The sequence below is a fragment of the Schistocerca cancellata genome, chromosome 1 (assembly GCF_023864275.1).
Source record: "Schistocerca cancellata isolate TAMUIC-IGC-003103 chromosome 1, iqSchCanc2.1, whole genome shotgun sequence".
Classification (NCBI taxonomy): Eukaryota; Metazoa; Arthropoda; class Insecta; order Orthoptera; family Acrididae; genus Schistocerca; species Schistocerca cancellata.
In genome coordinates, this window is record NC_064626.1 from 756,950,830 (window position 1) to 756,977,689 (window position 26,860).

Here is a 26,860-nt window from a genome sequence, read left to right on the forward strand (position 1 = left end):
TCTCATGTCTACTACGTCTCATTACCTTTGTCTTTCTTCGATTTACTATCAAACAATACTGTGTACTCATTAGACTGTTCATTCTGTTCAGCAGATCATGTAATTCATCTTAACTTTCACTCAGGATAGCAGTGCCATCACCGAATCGTATCACTGATATCCTTTCACCCCGAATTTTAATTCCACTCCTGAACTTTTCTTTTATTTCCATCATTGCTTCCTCAGTGTACAGATTGAACAGTAGGGGCGAAAGGCTACATCCTTGCCTTACACCCTTTTTCATAAAAGCACTTCATTCTTGGGCATTCGCTCTTTTACTCCCTCTTGGCTGTTGTCCATATTGTATACGACCCGTCTCTACCTATAGCTTACCCCTACTTTTTTCAGAATTTTGAACATCTTACACCATTTTACATTGTCGAACGCTTTTTCCAGGTCGAAAAATCCTATGAACGTGTCCTGATTTTTCTTCAGTCTTGCTTCCATTATAAGCCGCAACTTCAGAATTGCCTCTCTCGTGCCTTTACCTTTTATAAACCCAAACTGATCGTCATGTAGCACATCCCCAATTTTGTTTTCCATTATTCTGTGTATTATTCTTGTCAGCAACTTGGATGCATGAGCTGTTAAGCTGACTGTGCGAGAATTCTCGCATTTCTCAGCTCTTGTAGTCTTGGGAATTTTGTGGAGGATATTTTTCCGAAAGTCGGATGGTGTATACCCCGACTCATACATTCTACACACCAACATGAATAATCGTTTTATTGCCCCTTCCCCCAAAGATTTTAGAAATTCTGATGGAATGTATTCTATTCATTCTGCCTTATTTAATCTTAAGTCTTCCGAAGCTCTCTTAAATTCTGATTCTAATACTGAATCTCCTGTCTTTTCTAAATCGAATCTTGTTTCTTTTTCTATGACATCCAACACGTCTTCCCCCTGATAGAGGCCTTCGGTATACTCTTTCCACCTAGCTGCTCTCTCCTCTGCATTTGCAGTGCAAATCCGGTTACGCTGTTATGTTACTCTCCTTGCCTTTGATTTACCGAAGGTTCTTTTGACTTCCCTATATGCTGAGTCAGTTCTCCCGATAATCATTTCTTTTTCGATTTCTTCACTTTTTTCGTTCTGCCATTACGTCTTAAATTCCGTGCTGTTCCTGTTTATTTAATTCCTCAGTAACTATTATTTTTGAATTTCCATGATTATTTTTGTACTTCTTTCTTTCAGCGATCAACTGAAATATTTCGTCTCTTACCAGAGGTTTCTTCGCAGTTTCGATCTTTGTACCTACGTTTTCCTTTCCAACATCTGTTACTGTCGTTTTTAGATATGTGCATTCCTCTTCAACTGACTGGGTACTGAGGTATTACTTATTGTCGTATCTACAATCTTAGAGAACTTCAAGAGTATATCGTCGTTCCTTAGTACTTTAGTATCCCACATCTTTGCATGTTGATTCTTCATGGCTAATCTCTTAAACTTTAACCTACTCTTCATCATTACTACACCTTGATTTGCTCCTGGAAACACCTCCAAATCCAGTATTACTTATTGTCGTATCTACAATCTTAGAGAACTTCAAGAGTATATCGTCGTTCCTTAGTACTTTAGTATCCCACATCTTTGCATGTTGATTCTTCATGGCTAATCTCTTAAACTTTAACCTACTCTTCATCATTACTACACCTTGATTTGCTCCTGGAAACACCTCCAAATCCAGCATTTGATTTCCAAATCTCTATCTGACCATGATGTAATCAAACTGAAATCTTTCCGTGTCACCTCACCTTTCCGAAGTATACCTCCTCCCCTTGGGATTCTTGAAGAGAGTATTCGCTACACTAGATGAAATTTATTGCAGAACTCAAGTAGTCTTTCTCCTCTCTCATTCCTTTACCCATGCTCATTTCCTTCTACAACCTTTTTTTCTACTCCTTCCAATACAACTGCATTCTAGTCTCTCATGACTAGTAGATTTTGATCTCCCTCTACGTACTGTATTACCATTTCAATATCTTCATATACATTCGCCATCACTTTATCTTCAGCTTGCAACTATCGTTGTCGGTGTTGGTTTGCTATCTATTCTGATGAAAACAACCCTATCACTAAACTGTTCACAGCAACACACTCTATGCCCTGCCTCCTACTCATAATGAATTCTTTTCCCGTTATCCCATACTTTACAGATATGGAACATCTACTATAACCATTTCAGTCAGGAAGACAAGAAAAGACTTTATAGTCTGTTGCTGATACTACGTTATACTCATCTGATCAGAAATCCTTGTCTTCTTTGCATTTCACCTCATTGGTCCCTGCTGCATCTAGATTGAGCGTTCACATTTCCCTTTCAGATTTTCTAGCTTCCCTGTCACGTTCAAGCTTGTGATATTCCACGCCCCGACTTGTAGAATGTTATCCTTTCGTTGGTTATTCAATCTTTTTCTCACTGTCACCTACTCCTTGGCAGTTCCCTCCCGGAAATCCGAATGGGGGATTGTTCCATAATCTTTCGTCAATAGACAGATCATTATGACACTTTTTCAGTGTCTTTAACGTAGCGGTTTCCATTGTCTTTTGCATTTTCATGCTTTCGATATTTGCTGATTATTCCACCTTTAGGGACAATTTCCCACTCAAAGGACAAGAGAGTGCCCTAACCTCTGTCCGCTCCCCCGACTCCTTTGACAAGGTCAAGCGATCTTCGTCGCTGAAGTTGCTTGTTGTACATGAGTGGTGGAGACAGACAGCTGTCACGAAAATAAAATAGAGAATCACAATCTGGGGCTCGTTTAAGCCCTTTTTATACGATGAACGAAAGTGTTCAAGAAAGATTATAGTATAATGAAGCTCTGCAAGGGTACCAGCCCAAACTCGTACAAGATCTCGTCGCAGCGTGTTTAGGTGATAAAGGTAAATACAGCGTACGACTTCTAGTATAACAGTGCGAAAGTCGTGATTTCTCTCTTGTCACTTCTTTTCTATAAACTGTTTCAATGGTGTTTTCTAACAGTTTCCATGAAATGTGGATGTAACTTCACATAATTAAACAAACTTCCATTATGGTTAATTCAACGTGGTTCTAGTCACTGCCTGATGTGGCTTGTGTTGTTAAATAGCTCTCGAACAATGTTCTTTTCTGAACTTAAATTGGTTATCCTCTGATTAGCTTTCAGTTTCATTTTTGGGTATGTTATTTCGCGAATTTTATCCAGTTTTATTTGTCAACGGGCTCACGTTTTACGATGTAGTCCTGTTAATACCGCATGGTTTATGGGCAGGACTTCACTGTGCTCCATTTTTATTTCTCAACCTTTTCCAGTAGTCCTACAGGTTCATTCATAATCATCTGCGAGCAGAATTTACGCTATTTGACGGGTATTTCTTTTGGAATTCCGTCACATGGGGATTGTGCACTGGCCGACAGCGCAGCTGATGCTTTTAGTGTACTCTTGTATCTCACGTTTCCAGTTTTCGTGTTCTTCTGTTCCACTCACGGAAGGTTAGTTGAATTACAATATGCAAAAGTTATCAATGAATGTAAGACTTGAAGATTATTGTTTTGACAAAGAGATTAGTGTTCATGATTCATATGAACAAATATTGAGATAACGCGCCTTCCATTCTTTTATTGAGACCCTGACGAAATCGATTCTTTTTTCTCAAATGATCCCAATGAAAAATTCAATGTACGTAGAGTTTCCCAGTAGTCTCGTACGACAGGGCTTACAATCGACTATTACTTTTCAACAGTATACGTGAGTAGCGGTCAGTCGGACATATAACATGTGTGGGTACCCCGATTTTATTTCTTCCCGCCTTTTGCAGAGATCAAAAGCCCGCTTGTAAAGTATTTAGCCCTTAACATCTTGGTCATCAGCGTCCATACAAGTTCGCATCTAACCATTTCCAATCTAGCCACTACCCGAATGATGAGATGACGAGGACAACACAAACACCCAGTCCCCGAGCGGAGAAAATCCCCATCCCTGCCGGGAATCGAACCCGGGACCCCGCGATCCTGAGGTAGCAACGCTAGCCACTTGACCACGAGCTGCGGACAATATGCACTTTGAGAGTCTTAATATATTCCGTGTCTTTCTTTCTCTCTCTTTTCCTTTTTTTAATTCACTAACCATACTTAGTCACTGCTTGTATTCGTGTATTAGCTGCATAGCTTACCTTTTATCACGCCCATCCACCCGTGCAAAGATTAGAGTTTATCAAATAATTCATCTAAAGCTACATAGAAAGTCCGCAAATCACACTTAAGTGCCTGGCGAAGTGTTCATCAAACCACCTTCATAATAACTCTCTATAATTGCACTCTCGAACAGCGCGCGGGAAAACCTAATAATTGTATCGTTCACGTCATTCTCTTATGGTGAGCATTTTTGCATTCGGATTAGATATATGATGTTTGAAATTTCGTGAAAAGATCCCGCCGCAACGAGAAACCTCTTTGTTTTAATGAGATACACCACAAATCCTGTATGACGTCCGTGACACTCTCTCCCCTAATTCTCGATATACAGAATGCGCTGCCCTCCTTTGAACTTTCTCGATGTACTCCGGTAATACTGCCTGGTAAGGGTCTCACATGGCATAGAGTACTCCAAAAGAGTCCTACAGTCTCTTTAGTGTTATGCCAATAAAACGCAGTCTTTATTTCGCCTACCCCACAACTTATTTTGATCTTTCCAATTTAAGTTAATCGTAACCGTAATTCCAAGGTATTTAGTCGAATTTACAGCCTTTAGATTTGATCGATTTATCGTGGAGTTTAACGGATTAGTTTTAGCACTCATGTGGATGCCTCACATTTTTCATTATTTAGGGTCTATTGCCAATTTTCGCACCATACAGATATCTTCTCTTAATCGTTCAATTCTTAATATCAGCAGGTAACCCTTGTGTTTTGCTTATCGATAATGAACCTGAATATAATAATGACCACTTGTTTCTGTTATGTGTTAGATGAACCCTCCTCTCATTAATTTGTCTATGTGAATCGTGTGGTGCCCATATTGCCAGGCTTCATTTGGCAACCTCTGTTAATTGTAATTCAGTAACTCATTTCGGTTCTGCAACATTTTCATTTCGCTTAATTAATTTCCATGATTCTATGGGATCCGTCCCTTACCTGTAGGACACCAGATTTCGGACTGTATGATCACAGGGCGGCTTTTCGCGTATGATGCTGTAGTATGCAGAGAAGTTGCAGCATTAGAAAATTGCAGCGAAACGCAGTAAGATCTGCAGCGGATAGACACTAGGTGCAGGGAGTGGCAAGTGCCCCTTAACATAGACAAATGTAATGCATTGCGAATACATAGAAAGAAAGATCCTTTATTGTATGATTATATTATAGCGGAACAAACACTGGTAGCAGTTGCTTCTGTAAAATATCTGGGAGTATGCGTACGGAACGATTTGAAGTGGAATGATCATATAAAATTAGTTGTTGGATAGGCGAGTGCCAGGTTGAGATTCATTGGGAGAGTCCTTAGAAAATGTAGTCCGTCAACAAAGGAGGTAGCTTACAAAACACTCGTTCGACCTATACTTGAGTATTGGTCATCAGTGTGGGATCCGTACCAGGTCGGGTTCACAGAGGACATAGAGAAGATCCAAAGAAGAGCGGTGCGTTTCGTCACAGGTTTATTTGGTAAGCGTGATAGCGTTACGGAGATGTTTAGCAAACTCAAGTAGTAGACTCTGCAAGAGAGACGCTCTGCATCGCGGTGTAGCGTGCTGTCCAGGTTTCGAGAGGGTATGTTTCTGGATGAGGTATCGAATATATTGCCTCCCCGTATTTATACCTCCCGAGGAGATCACGAATGTAAATTTAGAGAGATTCGAGGGCGCACGGAGGCTTTCCGGCAAACGTTCTTCCCGCGAACAATACGCGTCTGGAACAGGAAACGGAGGTAATGACAGTGGCACGTAAATTGCCCTCCACCACACACCGTTGGGTGGCTTGCGGAGTATAAACGTACATGTAGATGTAGGTGTAGGGGTATGAAAACTGCAAAATCGGCAAACCACACCATGTACAAAACGTACAAAACAGCTTCGAACTTTACATATGAGTTATGTTTCAAATATAAATTACGTAAAACCTTCGTTTCTGAAGTCATAAAACAGTAATTAAGTTCATTTTATTAGTTTTCGATTAGTCACCCACAGACTATTGGAAAAGTCTCAAGAAAATATGGAATTCCGTAATATCTCTTGTTCTTAAATACTGGATGAGTGTAGTGTGGGTAATTTGTGCGCATGGGTTAACCACATCAACACATACGCTCAGTTTATAACTGTAACACCTGAGCTATGCTTGTTATTGCGTTGACTACAACAGCATTTTAAATTTTGATATTATGTCAATAACAATAAGGAAATACGAAAAACAAAATTTTTGTTGCCACTGGAAGGAACCTAAAATGGGACCAGGTGATCGTTGTAATCGTTTAGTAACGTAGATACAGATGCCAGGCTATAACACAACATACCAGCACCGATAAGCAGCTGGCAATGGGAGGTGAGTGAGCGGAGCGGATGGCAGGGCAGGGCGGTACTCACTGTAGAGCTTGCTGAAGGCGGCGTAGAATTCGCTGAGGCTGAGCCGGCCGTCGCCATCCGCGTCGTCGAAGGCGAGCATGTGGCCCAGCTGGCAGCCGCCGCTGTCGCCCGATGCCTCGAGGCCCGCCTCGTCCGAGCGGCCAGCCTGAGCACACACATGTACCAAGTAACACACACACACACACACACACACACACACACACACACACACACATACACATACACATACACCTGCACAAAAGTTCCTCATACAACAATCTAGGGTATGTAGAAATTGCTCAAATGGCTCTGAGCACTGTGGGACTTAACATCTGAGGTCATCAGTCCCCTGGAACATAGAACTACTTAAACCTAACTAACCTAAGGAAATCACACACACCCATAGCCGAGGCAGGATTCGAACCTACGACCGTAGCGATCGCGCGGTTGCGGACTGAAGCGCCTACAACCGCTCGGCCACAACGGCCAGGGCTTGTAGAGAAGAATGAGTGTTTTGAATTAGACCAGGACAGCCGTTTGAAAACGTATTTGCTGGGTAGGTGCGCAACAGTGTAGTCTCAGCGGGGGAAGTGGACGCTTACGTCGGATCGGCTGATATAATTTGATGTCTCTTCTTAAACATTAAGCATGTTAGGTGACAAACAAGGAGCCTCAGAGGTCCACCCTGCGGCATGGGATCCATGCGGTTAACATCGACGTACAAAAGAGGTGTCAGGCTTCAAAACATCTGGATCTGGCCACCTCCTTGGGATCAACAACAGTAGGCTGTTCCAGCGTCAAGCAAACAGTTAAATTTACGGTTGCCGCAATTTGCAACTGTTGAATCATTGGAACACCAAAAGGCTCAGCGACTTCCTCACCTTTGGGTGGTTCAGGAGGTGTTACATGTACAGTCGGAGGAATGCTAGGAAAAGCACTGAAGTCCTCAGCAGCTGTTTTCGCACCATCGACACCATCAGAAATGCAGGATTCAGGACTACAAGGTGTACCAACCGACAAACTTAATTTAGGAAGGTGAGGGTAAAGAGTATACGTATGTGACTCATCACCATCCTGCGTACGACGTGTCTCGATTGCCAGCTTTTTAGGATCGTGCTGCAAGGGTACAGGCGAAAAATCGGGAACAGAAAGCTGCGCGTCCAACTGTTATTCTACTGCACCCGGGGAAGACGTGCCTCAACCCTCGTTAGCAGTAGAACGCAGATCAGCTAACGTCGATTACTGACGTTCTTCGGATAAGATCTTCAATACAAATACCACCGTGGGAAATTGGATCTGAGATGGCCACTTTCTTCGCAGAGAAATCACGACCCCACTTGACCGCTTTACGTTATATGAACGCGGTAATCAGAAACTTGTATATGGGCTGGAATGTTACGTGTGACTACCACCTGCGTTCAACGAATTTCGTAATAGCATTGCAACCGGTGTTGAGTGGACCAGCAGTCGCACACCGTAAGAGAGAAAGACCTCCTTAAGTAAACTGTCGTCAAATCCACCGGAAGACAGAATACTCTGACATTTATAGTCAGGTTTTGCAATAACCTCAGTTCCGAGAGTTACGGAACCTGTACAGAAAATTGGTATAGACATCAATATAAGCATCATTTACGCCCTTTTTATTGCTCATGAAAACCACACATTGCATGTTCTCCTCCACACAGCGAGACCTTCATAGGTGGTGGTCCAGATTGCTGTACACACCGGAACCTCTAATACCCAGTAGCACGTCCTCTTGCATTAATGCATGCCTGTATTCGTCGTGGCATACTATCCAAAAGTTGATCAACGCACTGTTGGTCCAGATTGTCTAACTCCTCAATAGCGTTTCGGTGTATATCACTCAGATTTGTTGGTGTGTTACATCGGCCATAAACAACCCATTTCAATCTATTCCAGGCATGTTCGATAGGGTTCATGTCTGGAGAACATGCTGGCCACTCTAGTCGACCGATGTCGTTATCCTGAAGGAAGTCATTCACAACATGTGCACGATGGAGGCGCGAATTGTCGGCCATAAAGACGAATGCCTAGCCAATGTGCTGCCGATATGGTTGCACTATCGGTCGAAGGATGGCATTCAGGTATCGTACAACCATTACAACGGCTTCCATAACCACCAGCGGCGTACGTCGGCCCCACGTAATGCCATCCCAAAACATCAGGAACCCCCACCTTACTACACTCGCTGGACAGTGTGTCTAAGGCGTTCTGCCTGACGGGATTGCCTCCAAATACGACTCCGACGATTGTGTGGTTGAAGGTATATGCGACACTCATATATGCGACACTCATCGGTGAAGAGAACATGACGCCAATCCTGACCGGTCCATTCACCACGTTGTTGGGTCCATCTTTACAGCGCAGCATGGTGTCGTGATTGCAGACATGGACCTCGCCATGGACGACGGAAGCGAAGTTGCGCGTCATGCAGCCTATTGCGTACAGTTTTGGTGATAACGCGACGTCCTGTGGCTGCACGAAAAGCATTATTCAACATGGAGGCGTTACTGTGAGGGCTGCTCCGAGCGATAATCCGTAGGTAGCGGTCATCCACTGCAGCAGTAGATCTTTGGAGTCCTGAGCAATGCATGTAATCGACAGTTCCTGTCTCTCTGTATTTCCTCCATGTCCGAACAACATCGCTCTGGTTCACTCCGAGACGCCTGGACACTTCCCTTGTTGAGAGCCATTCCTGGCACAAATTAATAATGCGGACGCGATCGAACCGCGTTACTAACAGTGTAGGCATGGTTGAACTACAGACAACACGAGCAGTGTTCCTCCTTCCTGGTGGAATGACTGGAACTGATCGGCTGTCGGACCCCTCCGTGGAATAGGCGCTGCTCATGCATGGTTGTTTACATCTTTGGGTTTGTTTAGTGTCACCTCTGAACAGTCAAGGGACTGTGTCTGTGGTACAATATCCACCGTCAACGTCTATCATCAGAAGTTCTGGTAACCGGGGTGATGCACAACTTTTTTTGATGTGTGTGTAATCCATTTCCATGTTGGAGAGAATCACCTTTCTTGTGAAACCTTCACATGTTCAAAGAGAATTTGAGAACCATGATGCAACAGGAACCTATTTTCTTGTAGTGGTTCCATAAATTCAACGAAAATACGTAGATACCAGAATCAAAATAGGCAATCAGAACCCGATCAGGTGTTAGAAGAATGGTACCAACGAGCCAGTCATGAATCTCCAAAGTTGCGTGCTGTACGGAACGATTGGATTTATCGAAATTGAAGTTGATTTGTCTGTTCTCGGAACACACTTGGAACCTCATTTCTCCAAGTGTTAATCTTTGTCAATTGTCCACCGACGGTACTTTCCTGCGTATAACAAAGTCATCGAACAATGTGATATTACTGATGATCTTAACTGGTAAGTAGTTTGTTGTGACTTGGCAAGACAGCCAAGCCACTATGACCGGTAGCCGAAAGGCACGCGTTTAAGCTCACGCAGGCTGGCGTGAGGTCTGGAACAGTTAAAGGAGTTGAGTCTAGTAAAAATAATACGTAGCTGCTGGAATACTTAACTTTAATCCATAATTGGTGAACATCGGTCTGACGGTACATGCATCACAAGATAAATAGCAAATGATAATGGCGCCTTGCTAGGTCGTAGCAAATGACGTAGCTGGAGGCTATGCTAACTATCGTCTCGGCAAATGAGAGCGTAATTTGTCAGTGAACCATCGCTAGCAAAGTCGGCTGTACAAATGGGGCGAGTGCTAGGAAGTGTCTCTAGACCTGCCGTGTGGCGGCGCTCGGTCTGCAATCACTGACAGTGGCGACACGCGGGTCCGGCGTATACTAGCGGACCGCGGCCGATTTAAAGGCTACCACCTAGCAAGTGTGGTGTCTGGCGGTGACACCACATAGTTCACGTACATTAAAAACATTAGGGGAGCTACGTTTTCTTGGGATCCGATATTAGTTTTGCTTTTATAGAATATTTACCGTCCAGTATAATGCGTTGAGTGCTGTAAGTCAAATATTTACAGAATCAAAGACATATCCGGGAAGATACTCAGTATGACGAATCTTCGTTAATAGTCGACAATGTTGTACAGTGTAATCTAGGTAATTCCGGAAGACGGAATCTTTTTTTTAACCTGAATTTACCTCCTGCAATGCACTGGGGTGACAAAAACCATTGGATACCTTCTAATATTGTGTCGGATCTCCTCTTTCCCGGCGTAGTGCAGCATCTCTACGTGGCATCGGCTAGACAAGTCGCTTGAAGTCTCCCAAGTAATACTGAGCCATGCTACCAGTGCCACAATTGCGAAGGTCTTGCCAGTGCAGGTTATTATGTCCCATAAAGATTCGATGGGATTCGTGTCCGGAGATAAGGGTGGCCAAATTATTCGCTCAAATTGACTAGAACGCTCTTCAAGCCAGTCGCGAATAATTGTGGTTGGGTGACATGACGCATTGTCATCCATAAAAAGGCCATCACTACTTGGCAACAGGACGTCCATGAATGACTGAAAATGGTCTCCAAGAAGCCTAACATAATCAGGATCTCGTCCACTCCAAGTAAATACAGTCCACGCCATTATGGGGCTACGACTACCAATGCCTTGTTGACAACTAGGGTCCATACCTTCGTGGGGTCTCCGCCACACTCGAACCACGCCATCAGCTCCTATCGAATGATATCGGGACTCATATGACCATGCCACACTTTTCGAGTAGTCTAGGGTCCAGCTGATACGTCACGAGCCCAGGAGAGGCGATGAAGACGATGTACTGTTAGCACAGGCACTCGTGTCGCTCGTCTGCTGAGATAGCCCATTAACGCCAAATTTCGCCGCACTGTCCTAACCGATTCTGTCGTCGTACGTCCTACACTGATTTCGGCTGTTATTTCACGCATTGTTGTTAGTCTGTTACACTACTCTCGGTCGACAAGGTAGAGTTGTCAGCCACTGCGTTATCCATGGCGAGAGATAATGCCTGAACTTTAGTATTCTCCGTGCACTCTTGACATTACGGATCTCAGAATACTGAATTCTCTAGCGAATTCCGATACGGAATGTCCCACGCACCTAACTCCAATACCACTCCGCGCTCGAAGTCACATGAATCGCCTGAGTACGCATACCAACTCTGCCAATGCACTGCCCTTTTGTATCTTATCTATGCGATACTACTGCCACCTGTGTGTATGTATACCGCTATAACTTTTGTCATCTCAGTGTATACCGTATATGAGTAAAGGAAGGAGAGTGGTTTCTCTTCTAGTCGTGTTGTTATTTTGAGTGGAAACCTGTTTTCCTCCAGGAACGTCACAAGGCTTGGACTTAGAGTATGCTTAGGGATCCTTCAACAACCTTGTGTCAACGATATTGACCTGTAATTTAGTACATCCTACCGTTTACTGTTTTTTTCAGTCACTGTGAGACCGTTTACTGTGCAAGACATTCTCGATAAATGTGAGCTCCGCTGCGAAGTAAAGCAGAAGTCGCTGTGTTGCTTCCTTCTCTAAGTGCAGGTCAGATTTTCGATCTGCCAGTGTTGCATATGTTCCAGGGAAAGCAGACTTGGGTTAAGGATAAAGTCATTATGTACGTACACAAGACCGGTTAAAACAAGAATGCCGAGGATACAGACCATGTTCTTTCCATAGTAAACATCTTAGGCTTTTCTTAAAGAGGTTTAGGATAACCATAGATAAATGATTTGTATGTTTGGAAGGGAATTGATCCACTTTCATCCCAAATGCAAGTCCATTTATTTACCACTGTACCACCTTATTCAGTTTTCCTGTTGAGTAACTATCTGAGCTGCCAAGAAGTTGTTTCCTTACAGCAGTCCGAAGAAGAAAAGAATGTTTGGAAGGGAATTGATCCACCTTCATCCCAAATGCAAGTCCATTTATTTACCACTGTACCACCTTATTCAGTTTTCCTGTTGAGTAACTATCTGAGCTGCCAAGAAGTTGTTTCCTTACAGCAGTCCGAAAAACAAAAGAAGCGAAGTTTTAGAAACATGTTACAGAATGCAGCTGAAAACTTAGGGGACTCATAAGATACGAAAAAGGACGTTTTCCGCAGAATTGTTGAAGAACAAAAATGTGGATATCAGTGTGCAGACGGGACCATTTTCATGAAAAAACAATTGTGGAAGACATATATCTCAATACATCCAACAGGTAATTGAAGTGCCAGCTCTAAGATGAATAGATTGGGCTAGAGGAAGAAATTATGACGACCCGCAAACAACAAGATACAACAGTATTTTTTTCAGTTCTTTTCTTCCACTTAATATCAACTACGTTAGTAAAATCTATGGTCTAGGCTTAGCATCTTTTGCTGGTAGTAAAAATGTCATGTGTCCTGGGTTCGAACACAGCATCTACTTAAATTCTGAATAAAAATAATCATCAATGACGGTTGAAGACTTCTGGCATAAGAAGTCACCTTCATTCTACCATGGCCTTGTCAAGGAGGTCGGAAGAGCAGATGGAGGTTCAAAGCATTCTTTTGCCCTTGATGTGGAAAACGACCTTCAAACAGCGGCAGAATCAGCAATGATCAACAAAATGAGGAAGCAGAAGGGAGTGGAAACTCCTGGAGATAATGACACATGCGTATCCACACGACCTGTGGCCCGTAATTCAGGAAGTGTCCATTGTCAGAAGTTTAAGATTGGTGCCCACTTCGGATCTCCGGGACGGGACTGCCAAGGGGGAGGTGACCACGACAAAAATATGGAATAACCAACGATGCGATAAGATCCTGCGACACATGAAATGTGTTCGTAGCTGCAAATGTGGGCAGCCATCAGCTGTATAATGGAATGACGACAATGAAAATTCATGCCGGACCGGGACTCTAACCTTGCTACTCCGCTTAGTGCGAGTGGTCGCCTTACCATTGCATTGTTTTTGTTTTTTGTTTTTTTTTCGTTGCATTTGATCGGAGTGAACGTAACGTAACACCCATTCAAGTTTATAGAAGATCCTCGGTCATACCTAAACATCCATATGTCGTCAACCATGTTTGGATTTAGCCATTAAGGGTACTCTGGTAGCCTCAATGTAAGGCGACCACTCGCTATCAGCGGGCAATCCGCCTTAGAGTCCCGGTCAGGAAGAAATTTTCATTGCCCTTACTCCATTATAAAGCAGCTGTTTGTCCATCTTCAAAAGTGCGAATACATTTTCCGTATTTCATATAGGCTGTAGAGCCTCAGAGCCTGATGCTTCGGAGATGTCTGCTTGTCCGAAGAAACAATGCATTGTATCTCTGAACAACACGGTACTGCAATATCGTATTGAATCGTAACAATTTAGAAGTCTGAGCTTGGAATTAAGGTTTGAAAGTAGTAGAAAAGCTGGAAAATTTGAACACGGAACTGCAGAGGATCAATGTACATCTAGCAGAGGTCTGTGAAGTCGTATGGTAAGAAGATAAGGACTTTTGGTGAGACAGTATAGTAATATCAACAGTAACAGAAGATGGTGTAACGAGAGCAGAATACCTTACGAAGAGGAGATTTTATGTTAGCCTTTCAGTGATAGGATGCTCTCTTAATAAACGACACCAAACCAAGGTCAGCAACGATAGTTCGTGTATACATGCCTATGTCGTAAGCATAAAGTAAGGAGGTAGAGAATGTATATAAGGATATTGAATCGGTAATTCAGTGTATGCAGTGAGATGAAAATCTGATAATTATGGGAGAAAGGAACGCGCCTGTAGGCGAAAGAGTGGAAGAAGGGGTTACGAGAGGATATGGCTGCTTGGCAATAGAGAAAAGGGAGGTAGAAGATTGATTGAGCTCTGTAAAAAAATTAAGAAGGTAATAGCGAAAATTCTGTTTAAAATACGCAAGAGGAGGAGTTGTATTTGGAATAGACCCAGAGCTACGAAAGCTTCGCACCTGGATTAGATCATTATCAGACACAGATTCTGAAATCAGATATTGGATTGTAAGGCGTATCCAGGAGCATATATTGAATCAGATTACAATTTAGTAACGATGAAGAGTAGACTGAAGTCTAAGAAAATAGTAAGGAAGAACCATTGTGGAAGGAAGTGTAATACTAAAATACTGAGGAATGATAAGTAGCCATTAAAGTTGGCTAAGGATGTGAATACTGCAATAAGAAATACCATAGTAGACATTTAAGTTGAGGAGGAGCGGACATCTATAAGAAGGACAATCAAAAATGTTGGACAGACAAACCAACAAGATAGCTCGAAAGAAACGCTGGCTACAACTTGTTGGACGAGAAAGGAAGTAAAACATGTTCAGGATAAAACGGGAATAAAGCAGCATAAACCCTGCAGGTATGAAATAAATAGAAAGTGCAGGACAGAGAAGGCGAAATGACTAGCGGAATAATATGAAGACATCCAAAAAGATATCGTCCGAAGGACTGAGCGTGCAGAAAGGTGAAAACAACCTTTGGTGAAATTAAAACGAATGGTGGTAACATGAAAAATGCAATGGGAACACATATGTTAACTGCAGAGGAGAGAGCGGATAGGTGGAAAGAGTACACTGAAGGCCTCTATGAGGAGGAAGAATTGTATGATGACGACATAGAAAAAGATATTCGAGTCGATATGGAAGACATGGAGGACCCAGTGTATGACTTAGAATTTAACATAGTTTTGGAAGACTTGAGGTGAAATAAGATAGGAGGGTTAGATAACATTCCTCTTACATTTCCAAAGTCATTAGTGGAAGTAGCAACCAAACGAGTTTTCAAGTTGGTGTGTGAATGTAATATTAAACTGGCGTTGTGACATCAGACTTCGGAAAAATATCATCCACACAATTCCGATGAGGACAAGGACAGATAAGGGAGAACTTTCGCATAATCAGCTTATCAGCTCATTCCGCCAAGCTGCTGACAAGAATGATAAAACAGAAGAGTGGCAAACAAAATCTAGGGCCTGTTGTATGACGATCAGTCTGGCTTCAGGAAAGGTAAAGGCGCCGCCAGTGAAGAAGTTCTGTCGTTGTGGTTGATAATAGAAGCAAGTCAGAAGAAAAATAAAGACACATTCATAGGATTTGACGACCTGGGAATAGCGTTTGACAATGTAAAATCGTGCAAGACGTTCGAAATTCTGAGAAACACAGCAGTAAGCTATAGAGAAAGACGGGTAATGTACAATATGTACGAGAACCAAGAGGGATCAATAAGACTGGAAGACAATGAACAAAGTGCTCGGATTAAGGAAGATGTAAGACATAATCTTTCGTCTTCACTGTTGATCGAAGAAGCAATAAGCGAAATAGAGGAAATATTCCCTAGAGCGGGATTTAAATTCTGGAGGGAAGAATATTGTACATAAGATTGGCTGATGATAGTCCTATCCTCGGTAAAAGGGAAGAGGAATTGCAGGCTTTGTTGAATGCAATGAACAGTCTAATGAGTACAGAATATGTACTCAGAGTAAAGTGGGAAACTCAACATGAAGATAGGTGCTCACGATGTAAACGGAGTATTGCATTAGGGGCGAATGAAGTAGAACATAAGAAGCATACAAGCACAGGCAATGAGTCCATTCCTGGCCAAAAGAAATCTACTGGTATCATAAATCGGCCTTAATTTGGACAAGAAAGTTTTGAAAATGTACGTTTCGAGCACAGAATTGTATGGTAGCGAATCATGGGCAGTGGAAAAACCGGAACAAGAGAATCGAACCGTTTGAGATGTGGTGATACAGAATAATGTTGAAATTCTGTTGGACTAATAAGATACGGAATGAAGTGCTTGTCCACAGAATCGGCGAAAAAGTAACATGTAAAGAACACTGAAGAGCAGACGAGACAGGTGATAGGAGATGTGGTAAGATATCATCGAATGGATTCCTTGGTGCTAAAGGGAGTTGTAGAGAGTACAAACTGCAGGGGATGGCACAGATTTGAATACATCCGATAAGTAACTGACGACGTAGCGTTGAAGAGATTTCCTTTAGGAGAGAAATTCATGGCGGGGTCTTTAAAGCAGTCAAAAGACTGCTGACTCGAAAAGAAAAAAGAATCCTATCTATTGCACAATCTATTTAAGTCACTCGTTCAGTCTATTGGTCGTTGGTGCCTTACAACATCGCGACCAGCGAAACTGTTAGCTCCATTAACGTTTTTTGCTGGCACGTATATATCTTCCTTTCGTAGCCACTACTGTAGATCTGGTCTCTATGGCTCAGAAGCTCGTAAATGCTATTTGTCGACTGTAAAATGACCCCTGCACACTTTAGTGGAGGTTTACGGAGTATAGGCTAGGAACTGCATTTTTAATTTTTATTTATTTAGTTTTTATTTTATTTCTTTTTCGACCAACATTAATTTTCCTCTATACTTCCTTTTTATTCTGCAGATATTAAGAATTCATAAAAAGCGTATTTCTTAGATAATTTACAATGTTTAAAGATTTTGTAGCAATACAAAATAAATTCGATCTCTTGATAATTTATAGTAACGTAGTGATCTTCATTGCACTAAACAATCTCAAACAGAAGTTGGATGTATTACGAAATGATTTCGTAATAGATTCTCAAAACGTTTGCTCTGTCAGGATCAGGCCAAAAGTTTCGTATGGCGTGTGCACTTGAAATACTCCAACGCCGTGAACATACCAACTTGTAAAAGAAGTAAATAATGGCCATTTTACAACGTCAACGAACTGCAAGGCAGTGGACTCTGCTTCCTATACAGTGATACAGTGGAATCATCAGTCCCTTCATGTTCTATTTAGTAGACTAAATCAACCCGGAAAGCTTTGCAGAGACTGTATTAGTTAAGATACTGGATTTCCCAACTAATCCTTATACGAGTGTGCATGAAATTTAAAAACACATTAAATAGCTATAAACTCGCCAGCATGAAGCTAAATAACAACTCGCCAGCATGAAGCTAAATAACAGCTGAAAGTTATAACCTATCCGAGAGTTTTGTTCCCAAGGGTGTGTTGGGAAGAAACACGCAACATGAGTGAGCAGCGTACCTTGTCCAGCTCCTCTTGAGTCAGCGCGCCGTCCCCGTTGCTGTCGTAGTGGGTGAACATGGCCGTCACCAGGTACTCCCTGCCCGGCGTGCGGTTGTCGTCTGATGTGAGTTTCGCGTGGCTGTAGAGCAGCAAGTTATCCTGAAACGTAAAAGAGTGCTCTGACAAACACTTCTCGCACCGGCTTCAGTATAAGGAGATCATTTAACAAATCCCTGTAAATAGATTAATGTGTGATTTTTCAAGAACTGAAGCGTAGCAACATAGCTTAATAAATGGTCCTCAACACGCTGTAGCGTACCCAGACACGACGTGTGCTTGGGCCTATGCGACGAAATAGTCGCGGCACTGAGTTGGTGGACCCAAGTAAACTGGGTGTTGGAGACGCTGCAAACGACATTACAGAGTCATGGTCTTAAGAATCAAAGGATGAGATGATTGTCTCTAAACAGCGTCACACTAACGCGAGCAAATTGCCGAAGTCCATGATGCTCTAGCGTAGAGAGGCAGTCTTTGGCCAGCCGGAAGATTGCTGGCGGCTCCACGGCGCTGGGAGGGGCAGTCGCTCTTTGGCTGGCTGGCCCGCAAATGCGAGCTACGAGACAGGTGACGGCTTAAGTACTGGCAAGAGTGTCAGCTACTATTGAACTACTTGTGGCCACGTAACGTGGCGGAAGCAAGTAGGTCCATGGTAGTGGCGCCTCCTACGAGCAATGCTGCTACCATCTGTAGGATAGGTGAAGGCCCAGAGTCACAGCACTGGCATCTGGAGTCGCTCTCAATAACATGGCGTATTACTGTTATTACTATATTAGTAGTAATATTGCACCTGAGAGTGAGAGCGCTTTAGTTTTCTCGTGTGTTTACCGAAGCCCACTTGAACATGCTCTGCTACTCTAACGACGAGACACCTTGCCCGTGAAGTTATTCAGACGTCCTCAGTGTATAAGACAGTCGAAAAAAGGATATGATTTTTGTTTACTTCAACTTCACCGCGTTTTTTGATAACAGCAGAGGGAGACCAACTGTATTATCATCGTGGTTGAGTAGTACTGACACACTCCGTTTTGCCTGTATGGCACTGGCCCCTGGGTTCCCGGGGGTAGGCGACCCGTGGTGCAGTACCGTCATGCTGGTGGGCTATGTGCCGAGACACAGCAGCACGAGCGAGACGTTCTTCCCACCTGTCACCACTCAAGAGGAGAGATTTTCGAATGGACATGCATAACCGAGGGAAGAGCGTCTGGGAGGAAATTGCAAGTTCCTAATATAAAAGTGAGAACCACAGTAAGCGAGCTAATTTAATAAATAAAGAGAAAAAAGGCTAATAAAGTGTGTTAATCAAGGGTAATGCACATCTCCTGTGAGAATTAATATAAACTTCGACCCGGCCCAGCTTCGTATGGGTAACATTTATGTACGACTCGTTCATGGGCCATTTGTAAAGCATGTGCGAAATTCAGAGAACAAAGTTAACTACATGAATATCATTAGTCGGCCGGAGTGACCGAGCGGTTGTAGGCACTACAGTCTGGAACCGCGCGATCGCTACGGTCGCAGGTTCGAATCCTGCCTTGGGCATGGATGTGTGTGATGTCCTTAGGTTAGCTAGGTTTAGGTAGTTCTAAGTTCTAGGGGACTGATGACCTCAGAAGTTAAATCCCATAGTGTTCAGAGCCATTTGAACCATTTTTTGAATATCATTACTGTCATATAAATCACGCTTCCTAAGCATCGCACTCCAGGAAAGTTGTCTGCAGCCACGAATGTTACGTGTACCCCATTGAATTCGTTTGTGGAGCAAAATCTCATGACGATGACGGGAGTACATCGTGTTTTAAGGAATATATTTGCAAGCAACGTAAGGGATGAATGCGAATCACAGGTGTGAATTGCAACTGGTAATGGAAGGAAAGCAGAAATTGGCATCCTGAAATTGTAGTCCTATTTCGAAACGCGCCCCTCGACCATCTGTAGAAGTACTTTGAGTCTTGTGTATGTATCCCCAAGAAATTTCTGAATCCCATTCAAATTGAAATTTTTGAATCCCATTCAAGATTACATGTAAAATGCCAAAATATTTTTCTCGCCAGTAGAGATTCGTCTACTAATCTCCTTTATAAATTTAAAGCGTGCAAAAAATAATATCTTTTGGCCAACTACGCAAAGAATCGTGTTCGTATCTATATTTAACTCAAGGAAAGGGGAACGCTGAAAGCTGCGTCATCTGCTGCGCTGCTGCAAAATTGTATAAATGAAGCAAAGTGGCATCGTACGTCGAAGTAGATTTTCGGAAAACATTTTGAGTTATGCATAAATAACTGAAAACCATAGGTTTGTATTCGCATCGTTTTCGCTGTGCAGTTGTCCTGAAGCGATTGCAATCAACTGGATGTTACTTGGCGACATGTATGCTCCTAACCGGTAACTACAGTGTAATGTTTCTGGAGAATCTCTACACCATAGAAAGGTGGAAGCTAAGTTTAAAGACAGAGTAGAAAAGGTGACTCCAGCAGTATTCGATGCCACAACCTCTCGGTTTCTAGCCACTCACTCTACCGCTAGACCACCAAACCCCGATGCTGAATGCACTTTTGACTATCTGCAGTTTTCTCTAGTTATGGGCGCTGTACGCTACTTGGCAGTGGCATTGTTTTCACAACATAACTTTAATTTATCATAATTCAGACCATTTTTACGAAATATTTATATATTACATACAAAAACCTTCTTCGTGAATCAGTGTATCTATTAGTGAAAACCAGATCAGAATCCTTACAACAGTGACATTAACTTGCACATGCAGACGGACCCGAAAAGGCGACTTCAGTTTATACTGTATGTTTGGAGATAATACAGTTTTAATTCAAGGGGTAGAGACTTGCTTCAGCCAACTCCCTCTCCCAGACAATGAGATCGGCCCCAAAATTTATCCATCCTACCAACTTCAACTCTTCCCCACCTATCCCACTCCACAGCTGTGTCCCTCTGTCTTTTTACCTTTGCATCCATCCTTATCCGTTGCCTCTTATAACGACTACCCTTCCCGTACTACTCCTTACCCTCTGTCTTTCCCACGTCTGTATAACCACTATCCGCCTCATCTCTTATCTGTCCTCTCCATAGGTCCCATACCTAACAGCCCTTACCTCTTAACATAACCTGTCAGCTCCTACCTCTTTATCCTCACACCTCAACCATATGGAACGTGTTCTCTCCTCCGACAGAGCTTCTCACCCAGTGCAGGTCCTTCTGATTGTAAGTGAAAGTGCAGTGCTTCAGTGTTTTTTATTGCAAGAGATTCACCTTCCTGTGATGTGTTTTTAAATTTCATGTACTCTCGTTTTCTAGCTGCCTGTCTTTGGTTTTTAATTTAAAATAGTAAAAGAGGACAAAATTTGTTCTCATCTACACTTTTTTTAAGTGCTTTGGCTGAAGAGAGGATTGTTGTACTGCTGACAGCCCACCCTCCACCCATATTGAGCGAGGAGGATGAAATAGCAATAAAGGAAAACAAAAAGAGAGAAGCATGGCTTGGAGCGGAGGATTTCGCCGTCGACTTTCGAATCATTTCTAAACTGAACTGTTGCGATACAGTAATATGAATGACACCATGCTACAAACCATGAGTCAAGAGCTTTCTCTAAGAGGAATCACGTGCTTCAGGGGCACCACAACTCGTAATATGTATTATAGTCCATGGAAATGTGGTCAGGACTCAAATTGGTTGTGAGCTGGTTTCGCCTCTCTAATTACACTGAAGTGCCAGAGAAACTGGTACACCTGCCTAATATCGTGTAGGGTCCCCGCGAGGTCCCAGAAGTGCCACAACACAAGACATGAGCTCGACTAATGTCTGAAGTAGTGCTGAAGGGAGTTAACACCATGGATCCTGCAGGGCTGTCCATAAATCCCTAAGAGTACGAGGGAGTGGAGATCTCTTCTGAAGAGCACGTTGCAAGGCATCCCATATATGCCCAGCAACGTTCATATCTGGGAAGTTTAGTGGCCAGCGGAAGTGTTTTAACTCAAAAGAGTGTTCATGGAGCCACTCTATTGCAATTCAGGACGTGTGGGGTGTCACATTGTCCTGCTGGAATTGCCAAAGTCCGTCAGAAAGCACAATGGACATGAATGGATGCAGGTGATCAGACAGCATGCTTACGTACGTGTCACCTGTCAAAGGCGTATCTAGATGCATCAAGGGTCCCATATCAATGCAATTGCAAGCGCCCCACACCATTACAAATCATTCACCAGCTTGAATAGTCTCCTGCTGTCATGCAGATATCATTGATTCATGAAGTTGTCTCCATGCCCGTACCCGTCCATCCGCTCGATAGAATCTGAAATGAGACTCCTCCGAACAGGCAACATGTATCCAATCGACCACAGTTCAATGTTGGTGTTGACGGGCCCAGACGTGGCATAAAGCTTTGTGTGTTGTGCAGTCATCAAGAACAGACGAGTGAGCATTCGACTCCGAAAGCCCTATCGATGATGTTTCGTTGCATGGTTCGCATGCTGACACTTGTTGAGGGCCCGGTTATTGAAGCCTGCAGCAATTTGTGGAAGGTTTGCACTTGTATCACTTTGAACGATTCTCTTTAGCTGTCATTGGTCCCGTTATTGTAGGATCTTATTCCAGCTGCAGCGATGTCGGAGATTTGATGTTTTACCGGATTAATGAAGTTCATGGTGCACTCGTGAAATGGTCGTACAGGAAAATCCCCATTTCGTCGCTAAGTGCCATCGCTCGAGCATCGACAATAACACCATTTGAATCTTGATAACCTGCCATTCTAGTAGCGGTAACAACTGTGCCAGCCATTTGTTGTCTTATATACGTGTTGCCGTCGGCAACGCCGTGTTCTGCCTGTTTTCATGTCTCTGTATTTGAATACCAATGCCTATATTAGTTTCTTTGGCGTTTCAGTGTATTTAGTTATTGTTTTAAAACGTAAATGTAGTAAAGTGGGGTGATATGACATTAAAGTAATAAATATACTTTTGGTTAACTGGTACCTCCTTCCTGGTGGAATGACTCGAACTGATCGGCTGTCGGACCCCTCCGTCTAATAGGCGCTGCTGATGCATGGTTATTTACACCGTTAATAGTCGACAATGCTGTACAGTGTAATCTGGGTAATTTTGGAAGACGGAATCTTTCCTTTAACCTGTATTCACCTTCTTCAATACCCTGGGGTGACAAAAATCATTGGGTACCTTCTAATACTGTGTCGGACCTGCTTATGCTCGGCGTAGTGCAGCCTCTCGACGCGGCACCGACAAGTCGTTGGAAGTCTCCTCAGTAACACTGAGGCATGCTGCCTCTAGACCAGTCCACAATTGCGCAGGTGTCGCCAGTGCAGGTTCTTACGTTCCATAAAGATCCAATGGGATTTGTGTCCGGAGATATGGGTGGTCAAATCATTCGCTCAAATTGTCTAGAACGTTCTTCAAACCAATCGCGAATAATTGTGGCTGGGTAACATGGCGCATTATCATCCATAAAAATCCTATGATTGCTTGGCAACAGGACGTCCATTAATGACTGAAAATGGTCTCCAAGTAGCCGAACATAATCAGGATCTCGTCCATTGCACGTAAGTACAGCCCACGCCGTTATGGAGCTACCACTACTAGTGCCTTGTTGACAACTTGGGTCCATGGCTTCGTGGGGTCTGCACGATGTGCTGTTAGCACAGGCACTCCCGTCGGTCGTCTGCTGCAATAGCCCATTAACGACAAATTTTGCCGCTCTGTCTTAACCGAGACTTTCGTCGTACGCCCTTCATTGATTTCTAAGTTTATTTTGAGAGGCACCCACATGCCTTGCTCATACTGTGGCATCAAGCAGTCAGGCCTGCAAGATGAGTGGTCTGCCAAGCGAGTGGATTCATTCCTATTTATCGAGTAATATGAACTCTCTTACTCTCAAATAAGTTACAAATTATCCTCCCGTATGAATAATAAGCAACGCAAACACGCATCTGACTATCAGTAATTTACAGAACTCTGACTGTTCACCACGCACTGGCAGTACCACATTTTCTTTCCTTTTTATTTAACAGCTTTTATCAACACGTGGCCATCGCACTGAATATGAGTGGCGCACACGTTATAAATTCTGGATATCATGACAACATACAATTCGAAGGAAAAGGCCACCAATCTTTTTCTTTTCACTATCTTATTTATTCCGATAAATTCTATAACCTAAACACACAAATTCTATAACCTACAACAATAACACATGAGAAATTCCGCCCAGTGGGCATGGCTTAACATTGGTGATTCTCTACCTTATGGTCTCGTAATTATTTAACGCTACAGTGCACTTTCTGGACAGGATGGTGGATCTTTTATTATTTCTCACACTTCGACTCTCACAATCATCATCACGAAACTTTCGTCCAGACCGAGCAGTACAAAAGGAACACGCATAACCCACTAATCTTTTGTAACTACCTCGCTAGTCTCCCATGCAAACCACACATACCCAAATTACATGACATACACCACACTACAATATGAAATACTACACAGGGAATAGTCACAACATTATCACTTTCAGCTTTCTCACTTCAATTAATATTTATCCCAGTTTCACACGACACTGCCCCCACTTCGTAATTCTACCTTCCTACTATGAACTCTGGAGATATATGCACGTCTTCCTGTGCAATGCAAGCCAAGTGGCGTTGCTGGATAGACTGCCGACTCACCTTGCTTCTCTCTCAGAGTTTGAATCTAGCGTCACACGGGATCATATCACGCAAAGTAATATTAAGAACGTATTCATCACACACGCGAGTCCTCAACTGATACCATGGACGAGTACTTCTCTTTATCTTTTTGTCTCATACACAGTTTGAGACTCACACAGTACTCACCACGTGGAAGTACTCGTCTCTAATTTCAAGTCCCGCACACGCCATTTCTTAAATATTTCAACTTATGGTACACACGCTATTTCTTAAATATTTCAACTTATTGTACACACGCTAGTAATTCAGCTTAACTTAAGCACACAGAAGTATTTCAACTTATTGCTACACGTGGTTTCATTGTGACCGTTGGTCACTTCCGAAGATTACTACAATCCCATTAATATTACCTGCCTGACATTTAATTCTCCCCACAAAAGTTCCTGAAATAGAGAAATTATTATTTCAAACTACTCTTAAATATTCCACATGCATACCATGTCTCCACTCTTTTGTCTTTACAGAGCACACCCAAGACAGGTCTTAACAGCACAAGATCCAGCGGCAGAGTCCTGAAACAGGGCCGTTCTTCAGGTCATCTCGCACCTCTGTCGAGGTGGGGGAAGACCATGCTACCGTATTAGTCAGCCACATTTGAGGCGCTCAAAGCTCCGGTAAGTTTCATCTCTTTGGTTCCACCAAAGGTGGCCAAAGGATCGTCTCAAAGATGATCATATATTCACATTCACTATCTGCGGTTAGCAGACGACCATACATTCATTCATTTCACAGATCTCACCAAACTGGATGTAGGGATTTATTTTGTGGGAGTGCACATGTGATCAATTAAATAAATAACTTGTCATTCTTTCCCACACTGGTATCCAGCTTCGCTGTATTAATTGAAATTGAGTTATTTTACAAAAAAAGTGTTGTTCTGACAAAAATAATGAAGTATGTTGTACCTATTTTCAATGTCGGGCGGTACTGTACCTTTTCAATTTCACAAAGTGTTGCTTGTAAGTACACTGAAAACTTAACGCAAACGCCGCTGCTCTCGGTCGTCAAGTGAAAGCTATCAGCCACTGCTTTATCCCCGACGAGACATAATGCCAGAAATTTAGCATTTTCGGTACATTCTTGACATTGTGGATCTCAAAATACTGAACCCTAACGATTTCCGAAACGGAACGTCACGACCAAAGTCACATGAATCACATGAGTACAAACAGCAGCTCTACCAATGCACTGCCCATTTGTGTCTTATGTATGCGATACTACCGCCATCTGCCTGACGTCATAACTATCGTAATATCACGTCAACAGAGGTGCAGCTTCACAGTTAAGGCTTGATATGAGTGTCATCGGAACTTAGTTTCTTATTTCTTTCTTTTCTTTGTGTTAAAGGCTAGTGGTAACATTTATGTGAAATAAGTAATTTGTCGGTAACATATTCTAGCGTCGTTGCCTACTAACAGGGTCAAATATACTCGCATATTGTCTAGTGGTGGGGTGGTCAGCGAGAGAGGTAGCAGAGTTCAGAGAACACCTGCTGGGAGGCTAAACAAGGAAACTGGAAAACCACAACTAACAATAGAGGGGTTGAACGTAAAACTGGCCTTCATACACATCTCACATAATAAATTCGCTTAGCATCAGAAAATTTCCTTATAAATCAAACCCATCATCATAATTACAGGTTTGAAATCCACTGATAGGTAAAACTCTCCCATTTACACACAACAAAAAAAGATTTGCATCACCTCAGTGCAGAGAGTTCCGGAACCTGTACAGAAAATTGGAATACAGATCAACAAAAACATAATTTCCGCCCTTTTTATTGCTCATGAAATCCACACATTGCATGTTGTACCACCACACAGCGAGATCTTCGGAGGTGGTACTCCAGATTGCTGTACACACAGGTACCTATAATACCCAGTAGCACGTCCTCTTGCATTGCTGCATGCATGTATTCGTCGTGGCTAACTATCCACAAGTTCATCAAGACACTATTGGTCCAGATTGTCCCACTCCTCAACGGCGATGCCACGCCAATATTCTGCCGATATGGTTGCACTATCGGTTGGAGGACGGCATTCAGGTATTGTACAGCAGTTACGGCGCCTTCTATAACCACCAGCGGCGTACATCGGCCTCACGTAATGCCACGTAAAGAAAGCAATGAAACTCCACTTTGCTGCACTCGCTGGACAGTGTGTCTAAGGCGTTCAGCCTGACCAGTTTGCCTCCTAATACGTCTCCGGCGATTGACTAGTTGAAGGCATTTGCGATACTCATCGGTGAAGAGAACGGGATGCCAATCCTGAGCGGTCCGTTCGGCATGTTGTTGGGCCCATCTGTACTGCACTGCATGGTGTCGTGGTTGAACGATGGAACTTGCAATGGACGTCGGGACTGAAGCTGCGCATCATGCAACCTATCGCACACAGTTTGAATTGTAACATGACGTCCTGTGGTTGCACGGAAAGCATTATTCAACATGATGGTGGTGCTGTGAGCGTTCCTCCGAGCCACAATCCGTAGGTAGCGATCATCCAATGCAGTAATAGTCCTTGGG

At 43.0% G+C, this 26,860-nt stretch overlaps 1 protein-coding gene across 1 annotated transcript in view; it reads right to left on the reverse strand.

Annotated features, from left to right (window-relative positions):
• LOC126100756 (follistatin-related protein 5-like) overlaps nt 1-26,860 on the reverse strand; it is a 250,945-nt gene that overhangs the window by 176,165 nt on the left and 47,920 nt on the right. The window contains exons 4-5 of the mRNA XM_049911410.1: nt 17,570-17,710; nt 6,589-6,733 (exon numbers count right to left, since the gene is read on the reverse strand). Coding sequence (XP_049767367.1) covers nt 6,589-6,733; nt 17,570-17,710 — 286 coding nt within the window. The remainder of the gene's footprint in view (nt 1-6,588; nt 6,734-17,569; nt 17,711-26,860) is intronic.